General features: G+C 39.3%; 1 protein-coding gene across 1 annotated transcript; it reads left to right on the top strand.

Moving 5' to 3' along the window:
• Window positions 1-6,128: 6,128 nt before the first annotated feature.
• LOC308101549 (endonuclease G, mitochondrial-like) lies at window positions 6,129-10,730 on the top strand (the record flags this gene model as incomplete). The annotated part of the gene is made up of 6 exons (XM_080450971.1): window positions 6,129-6,329; window positions 7,410-7,615; window positions 8,155-8,296; window positions 9,200-9,309; window positions 9,516-9,597; window positions 10,265-10,730. The coding sequence occupies 6 exons, from the start codon at window positions 6,129-6,131 to the stop codon at window positions 10,454-10,456; spliced, it is 933 nt and encodes a 310-aa protein (XP_080307097.1). The 3' UTR covers window positions 10,457-10,730.

The following is a 10,730-nucleotide window of genomic DNA, read 5'->3' as shown; positions in this document are numbered from 1 at the left end:
TGAAATGTGAAACCCACCTGAAAATGTATTTACTGAAGAGCTGGGGAGACAGCTGTTACTGAACAAACACTATATAATAGCAATGATTACTATCAAGCTATAATAGCTTGAAACTTTTTGACAAAACCCTTGGAACTTCAGTTTAATCCATTCTTCAGTATGATGTCTCGTCATATGCTATATATGTGACTGTGCCTTTAAGAGAGCTACGTTACGACACTGCCGTAAAGCAGGTCTGTTGTTGTCTTTTACGTCAGTCGTATGTTGTGACCTCCCGTAGGCTCACGCTGTATGTTTTACATGCCTGAAGTCAGCAGTAAAGTCTATTGGATTTGACCCTTTGTGTGGACATAGAAATCCTTTACAATGTCATGATGACCTTTACTGTTTTCTTGTGTCTCCAGTTGATGTTTTACATCCAGCGGAGCCTCAGACCAGAAAGGACTTTTTACAATGTGAGTCCATGTTGATGCAGGTTCTGAACGTTGAAGTTTCATTCTGATATGTTGTTATTTAAAGCTCTAATGAGTTTGATCTGAGAGACTAACTCTAAACACAATAAGGTTCATGAGGTTTGATTTTTCTTTTGTCGTGTGTTCTCACAGATTCCTCTCCTCTGTCTCTGGACATGAACACAATAAACACAAATCTCTCCCTGTCAGAGGAGAAGAGGAAGGTGACTTTAACACCACAACAACAACCTTACCCTCATCATGCAGAGAGATTTACTAAGTACGGTCAGGTGATGTGTACAGAGGGTCTGTCTGAACGTTGTTACTGGGAAGTAGAGTGTAGTGGTAGAAGGGTTTATATAGCAGTCTGTTATAAAGACGTCAACAGACAAACCTACTTTGGAGACGATGATAAATCCTGGGGTTTACAGTGCTCTGATGAAGACTACTGGTTCGTACACAACAATGTTCTCACTGAAGTGTCAGGGCCTTTCTCCTCCAGAGTGGGGGTGTACCTGGACCACAAGGCAGGTACTCTGTCCTTCTACAGTGTTTCTGACACAATGACCCTCCTACACACAGTTCAAACCACGTTCACACAACCTCTCTATCCAGGGATAAGGCTTTATTACTATGGAGATACAGCAGAGCTGTGTAAGACATGGTAGACATGTTAAGAATACTGATGATGATACTCAGTTAAAAACTTTGTTTTCTTCATTTGATGATAGATTTTCTCTTCTAGATAAAGCATGTGTAAGAATGATGTGTACAGTATACTACACCATCATGATCAATCAATCCATTGTGTTACGCTCATTACATTTCTTTAATAAGCCTGCTGCAGACAATCATTATACAGTATGCCCTGTTATCTTGTTGATATTACTACAGAGCCCTCTGTCAGTCTGTGTAGATTGGTTATACTAAATGTAGTGGTTCTCAAACTGTGGGTAGGGACCCCCAGGAGGTCCCCAAATGATATTTTGCTTAATGTGCAACATTGTTTTCTCACTCAACAGTAAACAAACCTACAAAAACAAACATACCGTACATACATGTATAGTGTATGTATAATGTATACAGAGTACATTTCTAAAGTGACAATTTAAGGACTTTTTAAGACCTATTGAATACCTCTAAAATGAGACATTACTGTGTCAAAAGTAATTAACAAACTATACTATAGAAAATGGTCAAAAATTGGCCAAATATTACCTGACAGAGAGAATTTGTGAAAATAGATCTACAAGCTCACTGTGAGCTTGTAGATCTGCTGTTTTCACAATATTGATGAAGTCAAACTAAATGTAATGCCTCAACTCCTGCAATTCCAAGTGCTTGTCAGGGTGGCTGGTCCCCAGTTCAAATACGATTATTTTGGGGAGTCTCTCCCTGAAAAGTGTGAGAACCACTGCTGTAATGTCTTCCTCCTCAATGTGTCAATAGGGTATTGTGTGTCAACAGTTAATCGCTTATAAAAACATTTTAATGTGATGAACAATGATTTTTACCCCATTTTGTAAATACAGTAGAAACCTTGGAGTCCTTCAAACAGTTACACACTTATGAAGCCATGTTAAAAACAAAAGAGGGGGGGAAAGCTTCAGTACTTTCTTTAATATCTACAAGCTCACGACTTATCTGGCAAAATGACAAAATTATGTTTCAATTCATATAAAGGAGTTTGAGACCATCAGGTAATCATTATGTTTTCATTAACTTTACTTAATTTACACTGACTTGTTTTTTTTCAAAATAAATGTCAGTCTGCAACCTCTAACAGTGTTTTAGTCTGATTTGAAGAATGTTTCTGTCTCTCTGTGAAAGTTGTCTCCATGTTTAGATGACGTTTTATACAGGATGTGAAGATAGATGTTAAAAGAGTCTGAGGACTGAGAGGACAAGACCAATATCTGATTAATTCTGTTCGTGTGTGTGTGTGTGTGTGTGTGTGTGTGTGAGAGAGAGAGCTTGTAGATCTGCTATTTTCACAATTGTTTTAAATGTGCAGCATTGTCTCTTCAAAGCCCAGAACACCTTGAATATGAAACATTCAACAATATAGTAACTGAACCCAGATTACCAAGTCATACAATAACATTGTGATTCAACAATACAATGAGAACCCCTGAACTGAAAGTGACTGGAGTTAGTTTCTGTCCCTCCCTGAAATCACTTCAATATGATTGATAACATAATAAATAAATTATGTTTAAGCGATTTTTTTTTCTTTTGCTGTTTTACAAAAACAAATAGGTAGTAGGGCATTATTTCATGAACAAAATCCTATAAAGGTTTTCTGCATAACAGCATCAATATACAGTATTTTTTGGCAGTTTGAATGTGAGCTGGAACAAGCCTCATGATACGATGTAAGAGAGGAATGTACTGAATCACACTGATAGTAAACACATTTTACCCAATAAATTATATTTATAATAAGATGTGCTCCAATACTTTTCATGTCATAGTCCTTTTCAAGAGCAGTGGACCTCTATTGTTATTAGCAAGAGATTAATCAAACACTATACTTTTGGGTTGATATTGTCCTCAAACTAAATATTGTACATAATCATTATAGTCAGGGGATATTAGTATTTTCCAATCTTGGAATAAATTCCTTACCAAAAAAGATCTTCACCAATGTGTTTGTAAAGGTGTCTAGTAACACATCTCACAAAGACTGAAATGCAGTTTCCCTAGGAGAACTTTTGACAGCTGCTGAAAGTTGGGGAACCCACCATAACCTTGGTTTAAAAAAAAAATCTAAATTTAATTCTGTTTTAAGTAGCATGTGAGGGTTCAAACTAGGGTGTTTTTATGATTCTGAATCCATTGCAAGCATTTGTTTTGCACCAAAACCACTCCTTGGGCTAAAAACGGCCATAGCCATCCTTTTCCAGGTATACTTTTTGTGTAAAAAGCCCATTGAGATTGGGCCGTTTTTAGCCCAAGGAGTGGTTTTGGTGCAAAACAACTGCTTGCAATGGATTCAGAATCATAAAAACACCCTAGTTTGACCCCTCACATGCTACTTACAAATAAAAATTGTATGTTTCCCCCGCATAAGGTTATGGTGGGTTCCCCAACTTTCAGCAGCTGTCAAAAATGTCCCTAGGGAAACTGCATTTCAGTCTTTATGAGATGTGTTACTAGACACAAACACATTGGTGAAGACATTTCTTGGTAAGGAATTTATTCCAAGATATTTTTAATATCCCCTGACTATTGCAACAAGCAACTTCTTGCAACCATTATCCCCAATGGCAGTTGCAAGGAGTTGCATTGGTGCGGTCTGGCCTTTACACAAGAAAATAAGAGACGAGTTTAGGGGTATATAGATGGGGGGGGGGGGGGGGGGGGTGAGGTTCTTGTGTTGTTCCAGTGAACAAACATTGAATTAATTGCTGTGTTCTCAGATACTATGTTTTACCAAATCAAAGAATTGCAGTAGTTCAGTATATGAATCATGATAGGGCAATGTGAAAGATATTAACCTTTTGAATTTGAAACATTTCTTTGGCTCATATCAGGAATTACCTTTTGATAGGTGGGTATGTCTCTTTAATGTGTCCCTGTAGCTACAACTAAAGAGCAACCTAGTTGTACGTGGTCTAGGCTATTCATGAGTCTACTGGCCGGTCCTTTAGTGTGCAGCCTTGACCCCAGTCTGGGTCTGAGACCTGAGTAGACGTGGAAAATGAACCCACAAGTGTTTTAAAGTGAAATACCCATTTAGGATTCAGCATAATTAGTCATAATAACGTCTTAGAATAGATCCATTAGACTAGAGCACCAGGTCTGTGGTGGGACAGATTTGAAAGTGAAGTGCTCTGAGCTGAACAGCAGGTGGCGGTAATGCATTGCCTATGGATGCTAATTCGCCATAAAACTACAACAAAAAGAAGTCCACTGAGTTATGTCCAGTGTTGCCATGTCTGCTTATTATAAGTGACTTTGGGCTTGTTTTTCTTTAAAGTTGCTTGTAAATAATTGGGGGGGGGGGATTTGTGATGTTAAAATGTCAAATTGTTTTCAAGATTTTTCTTAGGAAAATAGCAGATCGTCGCATCGCCATGAGTTGTGAGCTTGTAGATCTGCTATTTTCAAATAGCCAATGTTTAAAGGCCGAAGGGCTCGCTTCTTTTGGGCTTGTTTTCATAGTGTTAATTTTGTTGACTAAGACTAGACTAAAAGACTAAGATTTTGATATTTAGTCGACTAAGACTAGACTAATACTAAACAATTTCAGAAGACTAAAATAGAACTAAAACTAAATGGCGTGTTACTTAAAAGACTTTAAAGACTAAATCAGAATTTGCTGTCAAAATGAACACTGTTTTCATAGACCTTGTAAAGAACATTCAGGGCATACTTGCCAGTATTAGCCATAGATGGATAACACCGCAAGGTGGATCATGGCAGGATGCCCAGAAACCTATATAAGGGGATGAATGACCTATTCAGTCCTGACCTTTAGTGACCCATTCGATCCCAAGTCCCAACCTTCCATAGATGGAGAGATCATATACCTAACATACCTAGCCCGGCCCCTGACATCAGAGAACCCCTCCTGGAACTCCATATATGGACAGTGGTGTAAAGTAACTAAGTACATTCACTCAAGTACTGTACTTAAGTACACTTTTGTTTTGAGGAATCTTTACTGTACTGGAGTATTTCCCATTGTCTATACTTTTACTTCTACTCCACTACATCTCAGAGGCAAATATTGTACTTTTACTCCACAACAATTATTTAAAAACTTTAGTTACTTTGCAGATATAAATTATGATTATTATGAAACATACATTAACCACTTTAGCCTATTTTATACCTAGGCTATTTTAGTACTTTTACTTTTGGTACTTTAAGTATATTTTGATGCCAATACTTTGGTCTTTTACTTAAAGGAGGAGTTCACCCAAAAAATGACTTATTTTCCATCAATTGCACACCCCATGAAGCCTTGAATTCATGGATTTATTTTGGTTTTTGTGGCATTCCTAAGCCAATAATTTGATGACCGGGTGTGTATCCGGTAGGTGACACAAATAATCTACTTTGTGTCTCCTACCGGATACATTAGCCAGTAGGAGACGGGAATCAAATGATTAGCTTAGGAATGCCACAAAAACTAAAATAAATCCATGGATTCAAGGCTTCATGGGGTGTGCAATTGATGGAAAATAAGTCATTTTTTGGGTGAACTCCTCCTTTAAGTAAATTTTGAATTCTGGACTTTTACTTGTAACAGAGTATTTCTATATTGCAGTAAGTAAAACATCTGAGTACTTTTCCCACCACTGGTATATGGAGATAACCGAAACGTCCAGGACTGACATTATAGTCCCAGGTTTGGGCATAACTGACATAAGCCCGCTTCCATATATGGATATATGACTGACACTAACTGACATCACGTAGTGACACCAGGACAGCAGCCAACGGTATAAAGGCGACGGAACTCCCTGCTTAATGCAGATACATCAGCGACCTCGAGCGACATTACTGCTTATTGTTTCCCTGTCAAAACCTGGCAACACCGGTTAACGTCATAACCCTGCGACCCATGAAACCATATAGAGAGGAACTGCACCAAGTTTGTCCTCAAGTTTGGCTTTAATATCATTGTTATCATTCTTCTCATTACATGAATGATTATCTGACAGAATGCAGCGGGTTTTGAGGTCTCGGTGGTTTGTGGGCGGGGTGGGGGTGTCTGTGGGAACGGGTCTGGGTCTGTTAGTGTCTGCTTTAAGGGAGAAGAAGCAGGAGAAACATCAGGAGGAGGACACACACCTCCATGGTCTCCTGTGTCACCTCCCTGTCGTCCCCATACCCAGTGTAGAGGCCTCCTCCACCGACCTGACGGTCAGTACGTTTATTATGCTGTAAATGCACTAGTTAGTGGTCACTCATCACTGTCAATACACTGTTTCCTCATTACTGTAGTCAGTGTAGACCAGGGGTCAGAGAGAGAGACCAAGCAGGGACCTCCAATACATTATGTTGTTACATAAAAGCTTTCCATGTAACTTGATCCTATGGTGCTTCTCTGTCTTCTTCTTAAAGGGCTACATGTTATCCTCTTAACAATCATTGTCAAATCCTACCTCTGTACTATTTGCAAACTGTTTATTATTATCATTCAATCAATCAATCAAGCAATCTTATATGGTGCTTACCTGTCTCCTATGTATGGTGCTTCCTATGGTGCTTACCTGTCTCCTATGTATGGTGCTTCCTATGGTGCTTACCTGTCTTCTATGGTGCTTCCTATGGTGCTTACCTGTCTTCTATGGTGCTTCCTATGGTGCTTACCTGTCTTCTATGGTGCTTCCTATGGTGCTTACCTGTCTTCTATGGTGCTTCCTATGGTGCTTACCTGTCTTCTATGTATGGTGCTTCCTATGGTGCTTACCTGTCTTCTATGGTGCTTCCTATGGTGCTTAAAACTGAACGCTGTTTCTCCACGCTTAGTTCTGAGTCTGGGTTCAGAACGCAGACCTCTCCCAGATCACCTGAGAGGTCTGGATGGTTCATGATTTCACAAGAAAATGTAATGACCCTAAACAGTTTTCTGTTTGCTACAATATCAGTGGTTTCCAAACTTTGTCATGTCAAGGTAACCTAAATTATATGTATTATTTGGCCGTAGACCCCATCTCCAAATATTTCGTTCCAGGGACCCCCCAGAAGCAAAGATTTGAGTTACAAATGTTCACTTAAAAATATATATTTATATTCATAGATTTGCACAAATGTTCACGATTCTTTGACATACAGGTAGCCAGTGTAAAGATCTTAGAGCTGGAGTGATATGCTCCACTTTCTTGGTATCAGTAAAGTTCACTTTCAGTGTGTGCAATTACCGGTAATTAATATTTATTTATTTATATCAGAAGCAGTTTGGTTTGAATGTAATGCTCATTATTATGGTCTGTGTTTCAGGTGTACCAGGGGGGCACACCTGTACCAGGCGGGGCAGTAGCGAAGTACGGCTTCCCCTCGTTGGCCAACGTCAAGACCAGAGAGTCCTATGTCACTTCCTATGACCCCCGCACCCGCACGGCATCCTGGGTAATAGAGCAGCTGAACTCCTCCTCCATCACTGGACCTTCAAACAGGAACAACTGTAACTTCAAAGAAGATGACAGGTGATGATTATTAGTATTAGTGTTGTTGTTAATAATAATAGTAGTAATAATATTAACAGCGTCGTATTCCATTAAACAGTTTAACTTAAGCCCTTCAATCCGGGAACACATCTACACATGTCTTCTAAATCCTAACAGGTTTCTGAAAAACGTATGTTGCTGTATCAGTGGTGCTCAAACTTTTTCACGTTAAGGACCTCCCAAAATTATATGTATTTGGAGTGCGGACCCCAGCCAAATACATATTTTGTTCCAGGGACCCCCAGAAGCAAAGATTTGAGTTGTAAATGTTCGCTTTAAAAAGTATATATTCAAAGTTTTGCACACATTTTCACGATTTTTCAAAAAAAAAAAAAATGTAATAGCCAAAGAAATCTAAAAATGACACAGATGCGTTCCCGGTCTTAATGGGTTAAACATTTTAACTTAAGAAAGCTCTCTTCTATTGGTGGATGTTCTGTGCGGTTCTCTTCTATTGGTGGATGTTCTGTGCGGCTCTCTTCTATTGGTGGCTGATATTTCTGCGGTTTGATTCCCAGCGTTCACGTGTACCACCGATCGACCAACGCAGACTACAAGGGGAGTGGCTTTGACAGAGGTCACCTGGCTGCAGCAGGCAATCACAAGTGGAACCAAAAGGCCATGGACGACACCTTCTACCTGAGCAACGTCTCACCACAGGTACTGTAATGATACCAGGGATGCACCGATATATTGGCTGCATGTTGGTATCGGACGATATTTGCCTTCGTTTACTGGTGTATTGCCAAATAATAATAATAATGAATAATACATTCACCGATGGCAGTAGCCGATATTTATCTATCTTTTCGCTATGTTTCGTTATGTTGGTGTGTTTTTACCTCCAGTCCAGATTTTTATAATGAAGATGTATTTGTTTCCCTGGCACAAAATGTGGAATGAATAAAATAAACAAATATTTAGACTCCGCTATATCTCTAAGAAGGGAGTGTGGTTCAGTGTTGATTTCGTCGACTAAAACTATGACGAAAAACTATGACTATGACTACCTTTTTTCACTGATGAAGATTAAATAAAAACTAAGCTATGATGACTAAAACTGAGACTAAATATATTGACAATTTCGTCAACAAATAAAAAAGTGAGGGACTAGTGGAGAAGAGATCCAGTAGAACTAGAAGACAAGACATTTTATGTTTGGTTGCGCTCAGGTGTTGCTCTGAAAATAGCAGATCTACAAGCTCACAACGCGTCGCTGTGAGCTTGTAGATCGTCTATTTTCATCATGCAACCAAGTGTAAGATCAGCCATTACGACGCCATCAAGGCACCGCCAACATACATTTTTAGTAGACTAAATCAAATGTAGATTTAGTCTACTACAATCTTATGATATTTAGTCGACTAAAGCTAGACTAAAAAACTAAAACATTTCAGATGACTAAAATATGACTAAATGGAATTTTATTCAAAAGACTATTACTAAAACAAAATCAAAAGTTGCTGTCAAAATCAACACTGGTGTGGTTGTACTGGTGTGACCACACACAGTGATGCATTGATACACACACCATAATAACAGTCATCCTCTCCTCTGCTCTAGAATCCTCATATGAACCAGAAGGCATGGAACAATCTGGAGCAAATGTGTCGTTCACTGACCACACGTTACCGCAATGTTTACGTCTGCACCGGACCGCTGTACCTGCCCAGGTATAGTACACCTACAGTACACACCTGGAATGAACTGAAACCTAGTGAATTTAAATCATTAGCGAGGTTTGGATAAAGGTTGATTGATGTTGTTGTTCATGACTGCTTTGTGTGTGTGTGTGTGTTTATGTTTGGTGTGTGTGTGTGTGTGTGTGTGTGTGTGTGTGTGTGTGTGTGCGCGTGTGCGTGTGTGTGTGTGTGTGTAGACAGGAGCCTGATGGGAAGCTGTATGTGAAGTACCAGGTGTTGGGACGAAACCACGTTGCCGTGCCAACACACTTCTTCAAGGTAGGTCTCCTGTTTTTATGGCCTCTTTCCACTAGGCCTGTGACGATCATGACATTTTACTTGACCGTTAATTGTCGCACAAACAATTGCGATTAACAATTTCATTGTGTGTTCTTGGCATTGAACATTGGGACATATGAATGAAAATTACATTTCAGTTTGCCTTTTAGGCTTTGTAAAAAATATATATAAATGAACTACAAATAACTTAAATATAAGTTTTCTTTGTTCTTTGTTGTTTGTTTTTTTTACAACATATGGGTCAAAACATCAGTAAATATACTTAAAGTACCAAAAGTAAAAGTACTAAAATGTTTGAAAATAGCCTATGTATAAAATAGGGCTAAAGTGGTTAACCGTTAATGTATGTTTTATAATATAATAATTTATATCTACAAAGTAACTAGTAACTAAAGTTTTCAAATAATTGTAGTGGACCACAGTACAATATTTTCCTCAGAGATGTAGTGGAGTAAAAGTATTGAAAATTGGCAATACTCCAGTAAAGTAAAAAATACCTAAAAGTACAGTACTTCAGTAAATGTACTTAGTTACTTTACACCACTGGTAATCAGTGGTCTAGGACTCTTCCATTTGAACTCATAATAAAAAAGGCATAACTAATGCCATTTATCATGAATTATTACTATTTGTTTATCGTGTCCAGGTGTTGATTTTGGAGGGGTCAAACGGGGTGGAGCTTCGTTCCTACATCATGCCCAACTCGCCCGTCGACGAGAAGACCCCGCTGGAGCGCTTTCTGGTTCCCATAGACACCATCGAGAGAGCTTCAGGACTGCTGTTTGTGCCAAACATCATGAAGAGAACCAACACCCTGCAGGCCATCACTGCTAAATAAAAAACTACGAATCCCAGCCACCATCATCACCACCACCACATAAGACTACAAATCCATCCATTTCAGATGCCCTGGACCGAGCACGACCGTACCCGAGGGACAAGTCAATATTTTGGACCCGGCTCGGTTCTCGGTTCGGGTCTTTGGTTGCCGGGCAGACCCGTGCCACCCTCTACACCTGGGGTTTTCAGCGTTTTTCAGGCCAAGGACCCCCTAGCTGAGAGAGAGATGAAGCAGGGACCCCCCCCATTACATATTGGATTCATGTTGAATG

Source organism: Gymnoscopelus braueri (genome assembly GCF_963280865.1).
Source record: "Gymnoscopelus braueri genome assembly, chromosome: 15".
Classification (NCBI taxonomy): domain Eukaryota; kingdom Metazoa; phylum Chordata; class Actinopteri; order Myctophiformes; family Myctophidae; genus Gymnoscopelus; species Gymnoscopelus braueri.
The sequence above is the reverse complement of the archived record's forward strand: the minus strand, read 5'-3'. Positions and strand labels throughout refer to the sequence as shown.